Source organism: Pygoscelis adeliae, unplaced genomic scaffold, assembly GCF_000699105.1.
Source record: "Pygoscelis adeliae isolate BGI_AS28 unplaced genomic scaffold, ASM69910v1 Scaffold373, whole genome shotgun sequence".
NCBI lineage: Eukaryota > Metazoa > Chordata > Aves > Sphenisciformes > Spheniscidae > Pygoscelis > Pygoscelis adeliae.
The window spans coordinates 139,232-154,663 of NW_008824370.1; the positions used below are offsets into that span (position 1 = coordinate 139,232).

At 49.0% G+C, this 15,432-nt stretch overlaps 1 protein-coding gene and 1 long non-coding RNA gene across 3 annotated transcripts in view; one reads left to right on the forward strand and one right to left on the reverse strand.

The window, feature by feature from the left end:
* Positions 1-277: 277 nt before the first annotated feature.
* Positions 278-1,782, forward strand: LOC103913581. The gene is made up of 2 exons (XR_663430.1): positions 278-351; positions 1,001-1,782. It is a non-coding gene; the product is annotated as an uncharacterized LOC103913581 (long non-coding RNA).
* A 2,432-nt stretch (positions 1,783-4,214) lies between these two features.
* Positions 4,215-15,432, reverse strand: part of DENND6B (DENN/MADD domain containing 6B) — a 20,524-nt gene continuing 9,306 nt past the window's right edge. For both annotated transcript variants that reach the window (XM_009320082.1, XM_009320081.1), the window contains 12 exons: positions 14,461-14,516; positions 13,678-13,800; positions 13,180-13,275; positions 12,988-13,082; positions 12,351-12,416; positions 11,593-11,657; positions 11,070-11,159; positions 10,072-10,125; positions 9,580-9,689; positions 7,432-7,534; positions 6,477-6,551; positions 4,215-6,167 (listed from right to left, as the gene is read on the reverse strand). In XM_009320082.1, the coding sequence (XP_009318357.1) occupies positions 6,045-6,167; positions 6,477-6,551; positions 7,432-7,534; positions 9,580-9,689; positions 10,072-10,125; positions 11,070-11,159; positions 11,593-11,657; positions 12,351-12,416; positions 12,988-13,082; positions 13,180-13,275; positions 13,678-13,800; positions 14,461-14,516 (1,056 nt within the window). In that variant the 3' untranslated portion in view covers positions 4,215-6,044. The remainder of the gene's footprint in view (positions 6,168-6,476; positions 6,552-7,431; positions 7,535-9,579; positions 9,690-10,071; positions 10,126-11,069; positions 11,160-11,592; positions 11,658-12,350; positions 12,417-12,987; positions 13,083-13,179; positions 13,276-13,677; positions 13,801-14,460; positions 14,517-15,432) is intronic.

The window sequence follows — 15,432 nt, forward strand, 5'->3', positions numbered from 1 at the left end:
TCGTGTTTGATGGACCTGCTTTTTAGCAATATCCCCCTTTGGGGGCCCATTTATGCTTTCAGCCTTACAGAAACCTGTGGCAATGAGGTGCCCAAGGTCCTTGGGCAGCGCGTTGGGAAGGACCTCGTACACATATGTGCTTGTCCTACGTAGGCCCCTGTGCCACGGGAAATAGGCTGTGACAGGGGAAGGGCCTTTGCCACTTGGAGAGGGAAACCCCAGATGAAGCATTATCAGAGAGAGGGAGACAAAGGAGTGTCTTTTTGTCTTCCATCCACAGCCTTCCTCCTCACCCTCCTCTCCTTCACCAGCATCAAACCTGCCTCAGTCTTTGTCCTCTATGTTGCTACAGTAAGTAAAAACCCGTTTCCTGGGCTCCAGAGCTCAGACATTTGTCCCCGTCAGACGTGTGAGTGGTGATGGGGTGGGGGGGCCCCCGCTGGGACGGTGGGGCTGTGAGAGCTGTGCTGCCCCCGTGCCGCAGCGGCAGGGCTACGGGAGCTGGGCGAGGGGAGCGGGAGCACGCCGCTGACCAGAGCAATGCCTCCCCGGGCAGGGCGAGCTCTGCGGGTGCTGGCGAGGGGAGGGGAGCACGCCGCTGACCAGAGCAATGCCTCCCCGGGCAGGGCGAGCTCTGCGGGTGCTGCCAGCCCGCGCTGGTGACACCCAAGAGGTGCCACCCGGGGCGGATGCAGGACAAAGGCCCCGGCTTGCTGGTGGCAGCCCTGGTCCCAGCCCGGCTCTGCCGGGGCTCTTCCCCGATTTGGTGGTGTTTCACTCCTTAGCTCTGCCCAGCTGTTTGCCTTGTTTTAGTTGACCACACCAAGAGGAAAGCCACCTCCTGTGTCCCTCTGTCACCCTGCCTGTGCACTCATGCGGGCTGATCCCCCGCGGTTCCTCTCCGGCGTGGAGAGGGCGATGAGGTTTGCAGCACTCCTGCAGCGCAGGGCGGCCCAGGGGCAGGTAAAGGCAGCGCTCGCTGCTGCCCTCTCTCTTGCAGGCCCTGACCGTCTCCCTCCAGGGCTTTCTGCACAGTTTGGTCTACGGCTGGCTGAGGCAAAACTTCCGTCAGGAGGCAGTGGGCAAGAGATCCTCCCTGCAGCACCACTGGGGCCTCAAGACTTTCTACGACTCCCTGGGGGCTGTTCCCTAGGCTGCCACCTCACCCCGGTGCCTCCAGGCTGCCCAAAGCCTCGGCAGGATTCGCACATCCCCGGCAGTTCCCCACAGCCCGTCTGTAGCCAGGCAGGATCTCTCTGGACTTGGCCCTTCGTGCCTGGAAAGGTTCGAGCAAGGCAGAGGCAGTGCTGCGCAGGTTTCCGACAGCACTGGGGGGGCTGCAGTGGCTCTGCCCCGGTAGGAAGCCCGCCCATAGCCCCTCGCTGCTGGAGGCAGCCTGACTTCCCACTGCCCGCACCATGCAGACAGCAAAACCACGAGCAGTCGCTGCACAGGAGATGGACCACGGAGACGGGACAGGAGCTCTCTGGAAGAAGGATGCCCCCGTTCTGCACCACGAACGACTCGGCTGTTGGCAGCAGCAGGGCTTTACAGGCTCACGAGCATTCAGGTGCTGTGGGAGGAGGCTGGTGGCACACAGACAATTTGGCAATCCCTAGAGGTTCCAGCAACTGAACATCGACTGCGACTATCCCAGGGAAGGTGGCGGTTCTTTCTATTCTGTTTGGTCTTGTTTCAGTGTTACGCTTTCCGCCAGAGAGCAATCCAAATTCCTCCACAGGGCTCGGGAGAAGGTGCTAACAAATAAAGGTGTTACGGTTGAGGTGCTCCTGGGCTTTGCTGCCGTTAGATAAGTAACAGGAACAGGCGGTGAGCCAGGCGGCTCATGCCTCCTTCCTGCCTCGGGGGAAGGTTCCTGGCCAAGGCCACGTCAACGGAGATGAAGGAGCCATGGCTGGGGACGATTCTGCCCCTACAGCCTCCTGCCAGGCCCCAGCTTCTCCACCATGAAGTTAAAATCAGCCCAAATGCTTGCTCATACTTCCACCTACTCCTGGGGCTGAGAGTGCTCAAGCACCGTCACCTGTGCAAAGATAAACCCTCCGGGGGTGTTTGCAGGGCCACGCTCACCCTCATCGTGCCATCAGCCAGCACAAAGGGACACGTAAAGAGCATTTGGAAAATAGCTCAGGGCAAGAGCCAGGAGTGCCATCGAAAGCTGCTGAGGCTGGAGATGGTGCTGAAATGGGCTCAAGTACCGATGAGCAGAGAGGTGTGACAGCCCACGAGGGCTGCGGTGGGGTGACGGCGGGGACCACGGGGGAGCTACCGCACAGGGGAGGTGGGAGCACGGAGTGGTGAAGCGCTGACTCGGCAGTGGCTCTGGAAGTGTCCCGTCTGCCACCCAGCAGCGTGCTGTTTGCTGATCGCTGGGACTCCCGCACCACCAGAAATGGAGGCGAGGAGTGGGGTGAGGACTCGAGAGTCATTCAAGAGTTGGTTATTACCAGCAGCACAATGCAGACGTTGCTGGGGGAGGACAGGGACAAGTTCCCAGGCTCTTAATCCAGGCACGTGAACCAGGACTTACGAACAGGGCAGAGCGGAAAAGCCTGTTAGAAGATGAGGGAGGGTAGAGAGAAAATGAGTGGTGCGTAGAAGCCTAGGTAGGAAAGTGAAAAGGATAATAATGGGTGTGATTTGCAGGAAATAGGATCTGACCTCCTCGGGAGGGATGCAAAGCTAAAAATACATAGTCAAGAGGAGTAATACCTGAAGGAGGACGTTTGGGCTGTTGAGGGACAGCTACAAGAGGGCGGGAAGATGAGCCAGTGGCCGCTGAGCGCTGCACGAGATAAAGGTGCGTGCTCATGCGCCGACCCAGCTCCGGGCACACCCTCTGGCCCCCGGGGCCGTAGGACCTGTATTGGTACAGAAGAAGACGCAGCAAGGAAGACGAACGTTTTGTTTGGCGTCAGGGCGGGACAGCGCACCCATGCAGGGTGTGAGGGATGAATCAGTGCTGGACAGTACGGCCCGGTGTTTGCTTTGGCGTAACACAGGTCGTAAGGCCGCGAGGCTGCGAGCACCCACGGCTTCCTCCTGTGGGTACCAGGTGAGCGCCAGAAGGGTTTGTGGTATGACCCTCTCCCACATGGTGGTTGGGAGAGAAAATAATTAGGTCGAGGCTTGCTAGGAGAAATAGGAACAAACCCGCTGCTAGGGCTACAGGGGTGGCACGGGCTCTGCAAGTAGAAATGGGAGCAAACGGGTGGGGGGAGCAGAGAGGCGGAGGTGCACAGCGATGGGGAGGACAAGTTGGGTCGACCTCTGACCCCACTCCAGGAGATTCCCAGAGGAAACGAAGGACTGGAAAAGAGTAAGGAGGTTGGGGGAGCAGAAGAGAGACAAACCACAAGACTATGAAGACAAGGGTGACCCTCCCCATCACTCCAGTAGTGCCACGTTTCTGTGAAAACACCGTTGGAGAAGCGTGGGGCAGGCCCACGGCCAACGCTGCAGGTTGGGCACCATCGGGGCACGCAGCGGCAGGGCCACGACGATTCCAACCCGGTGAAAGGGAAGGCGACAAACCAGCCCCTACAGAGGGTGTTACAAGGAAGAGCAGCTGGCCAGGATGACAAAAAACCAAAAAGCCACTAACCAAGTAGAAAGAGGTGAAGAGCTGGATCCGGGAGTGCCGGTGTCTCTGGAGTACCAAAACCAGCCAAGGACAAACCCATCCTGGAAGGAGTGGTGACGAGCTGGGGAGGGAGAGAAAACAGCGTACACAACAGCGGCAACCAGCACACAAGAGCCAAAAGGACTCAACTGGGCACGAAGAGGGGGAAAAGACGGCAGCCTGAAGTGAACCTGAACCCCGAGATCCACGGCAGGGGGGTTTGTCTGCCCAAGCGGCTGAGGCGGGCGGCTGGTCCCAGGGCTTCTGACCGCAGGACCCCCCGCCCCACGCAGCCTTCGCTTTGCAGGCGCATCGGACGTGCCGTGGGTAGGGCAGAGGGACGCACAGCAGCAGGCGGCTGCGAGCTGCCCTTTGCAGGGCTGGGCTTAGTGAACCCTGTGGAGAAGTCTGCCAAAGGGGACGGGAACCTCCGTGCTGACCGAGAGCCCCGGACAGACGTCTGATGGAGACCGAGAAACCACCACGCTGAGGGCCACGAGCGGCCAAGCTCAACAGCACCTCGGCAGAGAAACCCCATTCCTAAACAAATAAATCTACTGACACCCAAAAACAGGAGACAAGCTTGGCTTAAGTTTTTTTTTTAAACTAGTATTTTCTACTATACATTAGAGCTTCGGTCCACCACAGTCACTGCAGAGCTATTGCACAGACGCACACACGAACGCTATATACAGAATATACACTGTACAGGCAGGGCTGCCACTAAGGAGTATTGTACAGAATTCATTGCTACGGGGAGGTATGGCCGTGTCTCCTCGCTTGGCCGCTTCCAGGCTGGAGGCGGCGGGAAACCGAGCAGCCTCCCGCTGTTCCTGCACTGTCCATGCCTGGCTCTGGAGGGGAAAACGCAGGAAGGGTTCAGCCACCTCTGAGACTCACTGACCCAGCCCCGAGGCAGTGCGGCAACGGGCAGAGACTGCTAGTGAAACAGCACAGCTTCCACCCCATGAGCTCTGGGCGCTGCCGACAGCTTTGTGCCGGTCTCGGCTGAAATGCCGAACTCTCCTGCCACGTGCGAAGGTACGCTCCGGGGCTTCTTACAGAACAGGAGCGCATCAGGCTGCCAGACCCATCTGAAAACCATTCTTAAGGCAAACATTCAGGCCCTGGCCAGAGTGGCAGATGGTGAAATGCAGTTACAGCAGCAGCAATCAACCCTGGGGTTACAGTAAATCCATTTCCAAGGCAGCGGGCAGAAAGACTGCTCTCTCAGCGGGCAACTGCCTCCAAAGCCGGTAGCAGAGCCTCAAGTCTTTCCTACATTCATCCTAGAAGCACACACACGTGTCTCTCTTTCCCAAGAGGTGAACGGGAGCAGAATGACCGAGCTGGAAACTGGGCTGTGGTAAGAACAAGTTGTGGTGAGAGCTGGAGGTGCTGCTCCCCACTGACCCCAGCACAGGGCGAGCACGCACCTCTCACAGCGGGGCCCTCGCACCCACGCGAGGGCCACTCCGTGAGCTCCCACTTGGCAAGGCTGACACAGGCTGTAAAAATCAGATTCCCCAACATGTTTTATCGGCAAGTGAGCTGACCACATTAGATGTCTCATTGCCCAAGGCAGAGCTCCAGCTGTCTTGTACATTATTAGAGCACACAAACTTGATTTTTCAAGCAGAATAAATTACATTTGGAGGCCAGCTCCTCTCTGTGGAGCTCCAGTAGCTATTCCCATTCACACATCACCCAGCCGTGATCTCTGGAGAGCTCTGTTCCTTGCAGATGCACCAGCCCCTTCTACTCTGTCTCTGCCTTGGGGAAAAAACAGCAGCATTCCACGTCCAGCAATTCATCCTCCCACTCCCATCACAGCTGAAGCTCTTGCCGGCATGAGTCAGGCTGCTGAATGGGCAGTGACAATTTTTTCACATCATTTGTACATGGGGGACTAGCATCTCTCTCATTATCATCAGGAGCTCTCCTGAAAACAACTCCCCCCCACAGGGCTGGTCCTGCTTCTTCCAGGCAGGATGACGGCATTGAAATTTTGAGAGCCCAAGCACTAGACAAAGATGGATGTGTATATATGGGCAACACACGTTTTGCACAGCCTATCACATGCTGCTGGAAGCCTGGCTGCCACTTTCTGACCTACTAACAGCCACACAGGGAACAGTTTCTCATTTACAGTCCCCTAATCCAGCTCCTCAAAGCAGGACTAGACAGAGAATAGTGCACACGGTTCCCCATTTCTGCTACAGTTCTGACCCACCCCATGCTCACGTACTCAAAATCATACACAGTTGTGAGCACGGTCCACATCGGGTCACGTTGGCTGGATCGGGGAAGAACTTTCCTTTCCAAATGCAACTGCAGCTGCCCACAGCTCGGAGCAGGGTGGGAGGGCCCCTCCTTCTCCAACAGAGTCCCTTCACCGTGCTCAGTGGTGGTGCAGCACAGTCTGGAGATCCTCCGGCAAGGAGCCAATGATGGTCTCGATATACAGGCCCACCCGCTGCAGAGTTTCCTCCTTCACAGGGAGGTGCTGGCACCTGGCTCTTACCTACAGGGAGAGAGAGGAGAGAAACGGAGGAGTTTTAGAATAGCTTCAAAGTTCCTCTTTCCGCTTTGCCATTGACTGAGCAAACTTCACGTTGTCTCTTTAGTTCGGGGGGCGAGACAACAGGCAGGAAACTGTCACCCGAGCCTCAGGGAGATGAAACGAGTCAGAACTTTGAACCCTTTTCTACACAAACACTAAAGCTTCACGACTGTCCCATTTGCCAGTTCTCCAAATGAGGGAGCGAGAACAAAGTTTTCTAAGCAACAAGACAGAAAGGAATGAGTGCAGGAAGAAGGGAGGAAAACTTACCAGCTTCTCACGAAGTTTTAGCACCAGGTCTACAATCTCCACCTCAGACTTGTCCTTCATCCAGGCCACAATGTTCTAAAGAGAGAGAACAGCTTTCTTCAGGGACATTTCTCCTTTACAGAAGCTTTTCTAAAAGAGATACCCCTAAGCAAAGCCTGAAATAAAAGCGAGGAGGTTTCTCATCCTCTTTCACCACTCTGCTCACAGCACTTAAACCTAAATGAGCAAGACAGAGCTCTCCCCACTTTTCTGACCGTGACAGCATCAAGCTCTTGCCTGCAAGAGAAGAATCAAGGAAAGATGCAGTAATACGAAGGCAGTGCAGGGCTCCCCTCCTCCAGTCAGCACCGTGAATCTTGTGCCGTGCTCAGAATTTAAATCTATTTGCCAGAGTCAGGCCTGTTAAAGAAGGAGACAGCTTTGGCATTCCCCACACCATGCTCGAGGGCCTGCACTGCTGAACAGTGAAGCAAGCGCTGCAGCTGAAGATGCACCTGGGTAGGATGCCAGAGCTCCTGGGACTACCCCAGCTGCTACCAGCTGCTCAGTTTAAGAAACCGTACCAGCAGTCACTGCTAAAAATCCTACCTATTTTCATTAGGCATTGAGGAAGCCAGCAACAGATGACGCTTCCAGTCTGGCACTCTGTTGGCTTGGGAAGGGCCTGATGAATGAAAAATAGTTGATAGAAGCAGCCAGAGCAGGACCTGCACTGGCTAACAAAGTAGGGTGGCTGAGCTGCTCGTGTTCTTGTCCCCCACATGTGCTGCTATTCCTGTGCACTGACAGACGTGAGGCAGAGCTGTGATTCCCAAGGGCACAGAGCACTGTCCCCCATCCATCAGTGCAGAATCAAGATGTGTCAACAAGTGTCCAAGGTAGCACTGCCCTCATCTCCCAGGTTTCAGGCCTGAGAAGTCTGGTGTTGGTTTTAATACCTGCAGCTGGAACATACCGCTTCACAGATTGCCTCCAAATGAAGGGCCTCCAGCTTCTGGGTCATTTCCTTGTGCCTCTGACGGTACCAGCCATCAAAGTTGGGAGACTTGAAGAAACGCCTGCAGAAAGAGAGGAGACACTGAGAAGGGGACAGAGGGGGACCCAGAGGAGCACGCTGGCTCTGTTGCACACAGATTTCCCTTCCTACTGCAGCAGACACAGATGTGAGAAGAAAAGACATTCTGATTCACAGTGTCATTGTGATGGTAACCGATTATGAGCTGATACGCTCTTTTCATACCTCATCTACTCCAGAGGCTTCTCTTCTGTCAGGCATTAACACGATACAGCTGAGCAGCTTTAGCAGATTGTCACCAACGAGAGGGGCAATCCTGATTCCTTCGCATCAGCTCAAGCCTCAGCCAATGCAAGAAGCGGTGCTCTTTGCCCTTCTGCAGCCCACTTTTCCTTTGGAGTTATGGTAACTGGGATGGTTCAACATGGGAAGAAATTCCTCTGCAGTATCTTGCTTAATTCCTCTCCTTTCCTGATATTTAAAGCTGTCAACCATTTGCTAGCATGGACCTAAGTCCCATATAATTGGTGATTTACATCTCTCCTACACAAACAAGGTATCATCTAGGCTATGTCAAAGGATGTGTAATTTACACCTCTCCAGTGCAGTACAGTAATAAACCTCTGTTTTTACTGAGCTACGCAGGAAAATGAACAGAGGGCAGCACAATACCTGTTTTTATCTCAGAGTGTTACAGAACTTTAGATCAAATTCAAAATGGGATTGAAAAGCCACTAACTGAAAGACAAGGGTTGTGGCAGCAGAGAAAGAAAAAGATGAGAAAGTTTAAGATGCCATCTAGAGCTGAGTGACAGCCACTTTAGCAGCACATTCTTTGCAACCCTTTGATTAACAGCAGGGGTATCTCAGATGCTGTATTTCAGCATTTTCCTCTATTGAGAGTGGCCCACTTAGTATCTCTTCAAGCTACTTCCTCAGGCTACCTGCAGAGAGCACTTTGCCAGCAGAACTCAGCTGGTGTTCGTACAGTTTCTTTTTGCAACTTCAAGGAGTCTTGCTCTCGTGCGCTCTCCCCAGCACAGTGGAGTCCTAAACCCAGCCAAGATCTCAAGATGCCACTGTGATACAGACAGACTTATTTTTTAATTAAGGGTTTGACTTAGGAACACAAGAAATAGTGTATGCACAAGATCTCACACAGTTAAGAACCCTGGAATGTGCCTGCAAACCTCAACCAATTTATTGAAACAGCTTGTTGTTTGTTACTATTTTTCAAAATATTAGGTATCCAAAATTAAATCTTACTGTCTGCCACACCTACGCCATAAGGAGTGGAATTGCTTGTTTTCTGCTGAATACCTTAAAGCACAAAACGGTACAAACTTTATCACAGCAAAAAAACATACTAATCCATGATTATTGTCTCTGCTCACTTTCTGGAATATTTTCCCTTCTCCGTATCCATACACCTCCCATTTTCCTTCCCACTGGGTATCTGATTTCTGGATTTTTCCTACTCACATTGTGATTAAGTGTCTTATCCATCCCATTTATAACTAATTATCCTTTACGAAAACTACGGACAAACTCTCCTGCATGCTCTCTTAAATTCTACCCTGAAGAAACTACGACCTTCTATGTTCTAACAGCATTGCCATCATGCAGTAAAAATGAAATGGCCGTTGTCCTGAATGGTGTACAAACACATAAAACCACTACTGGATGAAGACCTACGAGACTATATACCCCGTCTGCCCAGGACCAGACACTTCAAAAAGAAAGATTCCCTGGAGGACAATAAATGACATAGCTGATGTCAGAGATGAGTCCCCTTCTTCTCCAGCAGTGAGGACTTAGTTTAAGTTCCTGAAGGTGGAGAGTCAACAGGTTCTAAACCCGACTGTATCTACTCATTCAAGAGACCACATAAAACACAGGATTGAGTCTGCCCTGCACTTGCTCTTCCTGACCATTATTAATCAATTCTTCGTAGGCATGAGTTTTTCAGGTGACCAGTCTCTGTCCTGAAACTCCCCTTTTGCTCCCAATTCCAATTCAGGATTTGATGTTCATTATATCTTGCACCAGCTTTTAAGGAGATAAGGCAAGTAATTACCAAAATCTTACCTGTAGAGGCCTAACCAGTCACCCTTAAGTACACAGGTAAGTTGGGGACCAGCATGCTCAAGGGTCTTCATGAAATCTTCCTGACGGAAAGGACGAATCTGTGGAGGATTCTGCACAACAGAAAGGCCGTATTACACGGCACCCAAAAGAAACCGGGGCAAAATGAGGTCTGTATTTGCAATGGAAGAGGCCGCACCAGGCAGACTCAGTAACTATGAGAACAAAAAAATGCATGAACATCTTAACCAGCCTCGCTAGTAAAATTCAAATTAGATTCACAATAGCTGAGCTTACTGCAAAACAGGAAGCATCTGTCCCAATGTTTGTTTCGACTTGTTTTTTTTTTTTAAAGGAGTATTAACCCTCTTCCTTCAATGAGGGAAGTTCACACAGTGTATTATCAGTATACATGTATACGATCAGCATATGGCATAACAATTCCCAATCCCCGCAGTCATAGGAAAGCAGAAGCGATGGGAAAATCGAACCTACCTTCCACGGAGTAATGGCCCTCTGCAGAGGCATCAGACTTGCAATATAATGCTCCTGAGAAGAAATTAAAAAAAAAATTTTTTTTTAAAGTTACAACAATTGAGGAGCCTCTTGCGTGGTCACTGAGTGGGATGGTCTTCTCCAACGCATCATAGGCCCAATCAACAGCCTCCTACTCTCTCTGGTTTTCTTCATAGTTGCATTTTACATGAGCCTAAGTGTTCCAGCTTGTTTCCCACCAGGGGCTAGGTCACAAAGCTACGCTGCAAGAATCCTAAGCCTGCCATGTGAGAAAAGGTCAGGTGGGAAGAAGTTGGCAGGAGGGACTAGAATCTGAGAAGATGTTCTGTCCTCCTGTGTACTACCTCCTAAGATGATGTAGAAAACAAAGTGGAGGAGCCAAACTTGGCCAACTGGACAGTCACCAAAAAAGCACCAGCAGTATTCTAGTGGGACTAGACAAGGGAAGGCCTTGAAAGAAAGCATTCAGTAAAACCTGCCGTAGGGTGGTGATCACCACGTGGACAGGCCTCTTAAGCTCTACAGCAAAGCCTCCCAAAGCCAGAAGGGAGGGTTTCACACTGGCAATGGGTTTGATTCCAGCATTAGAGGGGAAGAGGAATGTTTTGGGCTCCCGTCCCTTCCCTATATATCTGCTTTGACTACCTGTTGAAAAGAGCAAAGACTTGGCATTAGAATCAAATAACATGGAACACCTATTCCTACATTGCAGGAAACAATGTTCTGTCTTTACACACAGTGTGCTGAATATCCAACCTGCAGACTTTTATGCTAATTACTAAAATTTGCATTCAAGAGACATTTAGTTCCTTTCCATGGAGTAGAACATCTCTATAGAGAGTGCCACATCCTGAACCTATTACAGATGCTCAGCTACGGGTGAATAAAAGAGGGCAAGTGCAAACTTGTCACTCAAGCATCTCCTGTTCACCTCCCCTCACCTTTACACCACTCTGACAAGTCTCTGCTCAACTCACCAGGGGAATAATGAAGCTCTGGGTGAGCTCCAGAAGGTGACGCCTCAAAAGGGCACTTTGGACTTCAGATGGGCGTTTCCGCTGAATCCCCTGCAAGCACAAGCAGCGCGTTCACAAAGGTGCTATTCTCTATGACACAGACAGACGCAGAATTTGCAAACGCCGTAGCTATAAGCAACCAGTCCAGAGTAGTCTGTAAAACTGTACCGCCCAAAACACATATTCCACTCTCTAGTTAAACCCATCGCTCACATTTCTCTACGTAGAATCTGTTTTTTCAGACTCTTTTTTTGATAACAATTGTTCTCACGTAGGTTATCATTAGTGCCAGCATTTAATCCATAACATTAAGCGAAAAATTTTAATACTGGCATGATAAACGTGTCCAAGCATACTTGACTAAATCATTACACGCTGTAAAAAGTCTGTTCCTTTTGGAGAGTTTTGTATGTTTAAACCAAGCTGTTAGCACGGTTTTCCCATAATGACATACAGGATGTAGGATAGAGTGGAAATTGCTTACCTTTAGTAATCTTTTTATCAGGGTTTTGTCTTTGTGAAGAAATGTTTTATAAGAAGTATAGATTCCTGGATTGAAAAAAAAAAAAAACAACCAGAAAAAAACAGAAGTTAAAACAAAACTTTGTCCACGTATCTAGAGGAGGCTCTAGATTATATATTATTATGTAGCGCAGGGATAACGGAACTGAAATTCCTAGCACAAACCCTGGCAGCTGTGTGTGTATAATTACAAAAATTATTAAAAAATAATTTAAAAAATTACAAAATTGCTAATGCAGCCAGTGTTCACAGCAGGATTAAAGGACACCGAACTACCTCAAGGACCTTCTTATGCTAAGCTTATGGTGAGATAACTTACTGGAGTCAGCTTATGGCTAGGCCTGAGCGGAACAGTTAGTTAAGTGACAGATGGCTGTATCTAGGTAAGCAAGTTCCTTTGACTTCCATTGCATCTAAAAAGCAGATATGATATATAAAATAAAATCAAGAAAATGAGAAGTTCTCCCGACACTAAAATAATTTGTTCAACTGTTTTTTTCAATCTCAGAACAAAGATGTACAGTTTTCCTGTATTAGATGGGGGATGCCACTACAGAGAACTGTGTAGCACATCGAGTATGAGAAGATGGTAACACCAAAACGTCCATTTGTTGAGATACAAAGAATAACGTATGCAATGTTCACATGCCTGCAAATCCTGCAAAATTCCCCACGTGGAAGGGTAAACAGAATTAAATGATGTCTGACAAAAGGACTTACCTGGTTTTGTGTCTAGAGTTTTTAGTTTAGCTAGCTTCTTCACCTTAACTTGCTTGGGCAGGTCTCCTGTGGAAAGACGTCAGATGACTAGTTCAGGCTCTGAATCTACCCTCACAGCCACAGCACGCACATGAGAGACTTCGCACTCGAGAACATCCAGTCCTACACTCGTACACCTTAAATCACATCCTCCCTTAACTCCACCCTCACATAAGCCTTCTCATCTGCTAATTTTCCTGCTAAAATTTCAGAACAGGAACGTGTTAAGGAGGCATTGCAAAAAACCCCACTCCTCAAACTAGAGGTTTTCTTGGCTTCATAGATAATAATCAGGGTCTCTCTCTCCACCTCTCTGTTCTTCTTTATGCAATTTTCTCTATCCTGCCCAGGAAGGACTTCTCCTTTTCTTAATGTTTCAGAAAAAAAACATAGCAAGTTATCCTCTCAACGATTTGTCTTCACCATTGTGTGCGCTCATCCTGCACATCAACTGAGTCACAGTCTAGACTTCCCTTTGGTTTCTCAGCTCCCACAGGAATGAAGATGTGTAAAATGATGGCTAGCACTGCAACTGTCAGCTCACTACTAGCCTCTAACAAGGTCTATCAGAACAACAGGACTTTGCTTCCACCCTTACCTGACATTCTGAGCTCCCCAACCCGAAGAATGTGTGGCCAGTGCTGAAGAGTTTTGATAAAGAAAGGGTTTGTGACTCCCACAACAATGTTTGGCCTAGAAAGAAGGGGCAAAAAGCAGAACAATGCTAATCTCAGGGTTTCCTTCACACAGACAGTGGGAAGTGGGTAGCAAGGGTCTACTGGCTACTTACGGAGCTTGTGTCCTGGTGGTATACTCTTTAAATTCACTGTCGTGGATAGTAAAATAGGGGCGGTAGTCACAACAGTACCTCAGAGGAGCAAGGCAGCTGTAACAATAAACGGAATAGTTGCCATATAAACCTCACAGAGGAGGAATGTGTGTTTACACCAGGTTTATGTCCTAGAGCAGTGTTTTGTCCTGCCAGAGGTAACACTCTGGAGGAGTTTCAGGCTTTTTTTTTTTGCTAAAGCAGAGTTCAAAGCTGGGGAGACAAAGTTCCTCGGGGCTATGAACCATCAGGTCTCCCAACACAGGAGATTCACTTTTACTCTTCTCTACCATTGGTGGAATATGAGTAAGACTCTTTTGCTATGCTATTTGTCTTACATGCTTTCACAGGCAAACTAAACCTAAAACAATTGACTTGGCAGAAGAGTGGATCTGAAAGAGAAACACTGCCAGAATTTATTATTATAGTTACCTGTATCTCAGAATTTGAAGGCATTACCTGGTAAGTGCCAGAACCATTTCTGAAGAAACTGTAGGGGATGGTGCCATTACAACAATTGGCTCTCCCAGTAACATCAGCTCCCATAACATCTGGATGTGAATTAGCACTGGCTGGAAACACCTGCTAGCGAAAGGGAGAATGAGGTTAGAGATGCAGTTCAGAAAAGACCAGACAGTTATCGTGTATAAGCCTATCCAGATGTGCTTCTATCCGGGAATTTGAAATCTAGGACTGATTTTTAGTATCCCACAACAGAATGCCATGTGTCTTTACACATGCTGTTGCTCAACCATTTTATACGTGTTTAAAGGAAATGCTTTCAGCAATGTAAAGCAACCTGCTGATCATATTGCTCTCAGTATGTCTTTTCCTCTAAGCTGTCCTGGTTTCGGCTGGGACTGAGGTTAAACCACGACATAAGCAAAGTAAAACGCACGTGGATTACAGCAGATGTACGTCTATTAGAATAGCACCTATAATGCTGAAAAGTTTGGTTCAGACACACAACATGTATGCTTCAGAGCTTAAGCTGATCACCAGCTGAGGTCAAGAAAAGAAACCCCCCTCTAACCAGGATACAGGGGGTGTGTTAAGGGCAGTGCACATGGTTTAAACACTGCACAAGCTCTGCAAGCCCAGTATTCTAAATGACACTCTGCAAAGCAGTAATTTAACTTTTGATTCCTCATTTGACATCTTCACTATACCTATGATTTATAGGGTACTATGAGCAGAAAAAGCAGATGGAAAGGAGAGGGTTGCGGGGATGGCGGCTCTCACCTGAAGAGATCCAGTTCATGAATACTGGGGAGTACCAGTGGGGCTGGTAGCAGATTCTAAATGAGGGGGGAAAAAAAATAAAAATCAGACAAACCCCAAAATGTTAGTAAATGGAAGCATCCTGACTGAAATGCCATCTAAGCTGACCACATCAATCACAAAGTACCTCCCTCTACAATAAGCATAAAAAGAAGAGAACAAGGTTAACTCTTAGAGATATGAGCCAGGAACAGATCTGGATTGAGCATTCAAGGTCCAAATGAATTTCCTTGCTAGAAGATAGCCAAGAATCCCTTCTTTTCAAGATGTGAAAGACTTCCTGTGTCTGCTCCTTTGTTTTCTAGAGTTTCCTCTGGTGCAAGGCAAAGCTTAAGATACAGATAGAGACAATAAGGGTTGGTAAATATGGGTAGCAAAAGTTGTGAAATATGACATTATTCAAAGGAGAGAAAGAGGGAAAAAAAATCAAATTAACTGTCCTGGTTTCGGCTGGGATGGAGTTAATTTTCTTCCTAGTAGCTGGTACAGTGCTGTGTTTTGGATTTAGCGTGAGAATAATGTTGATAACACACTGATGTTTTAGTTGTTGCTAAGCAGCGTTTATACTAAGTCAAGGACTTTTCAGCTTCCCGTGCTCTGCCAGCGAGGAGATGCACAAGAAGCTGGGAGGGGGCACAGCCAGGACAGCTGACCCAAACTGGCCAGAGGGACATTCCATACCATGTGATGTCATGCTCAGTATAAGCTGGGGGGAGTTGGCCGGGGGACAGCGATCGCTGCTCGGGGAGTGACTGGGCATTGGTTGGTGAGTGGTGAGCAGGTGCATCAATTTTTTTTTTTCCTCTCCTTCCCCCCCCTTGTTTTTTTACTTTCCATTACAATTACTATTATTATTATTATTACTACTATTATTATTATTATTTCAAGTATTAAACTGTTTTTATCTCAACCCATGAGTTTTCTTGCTTTTGC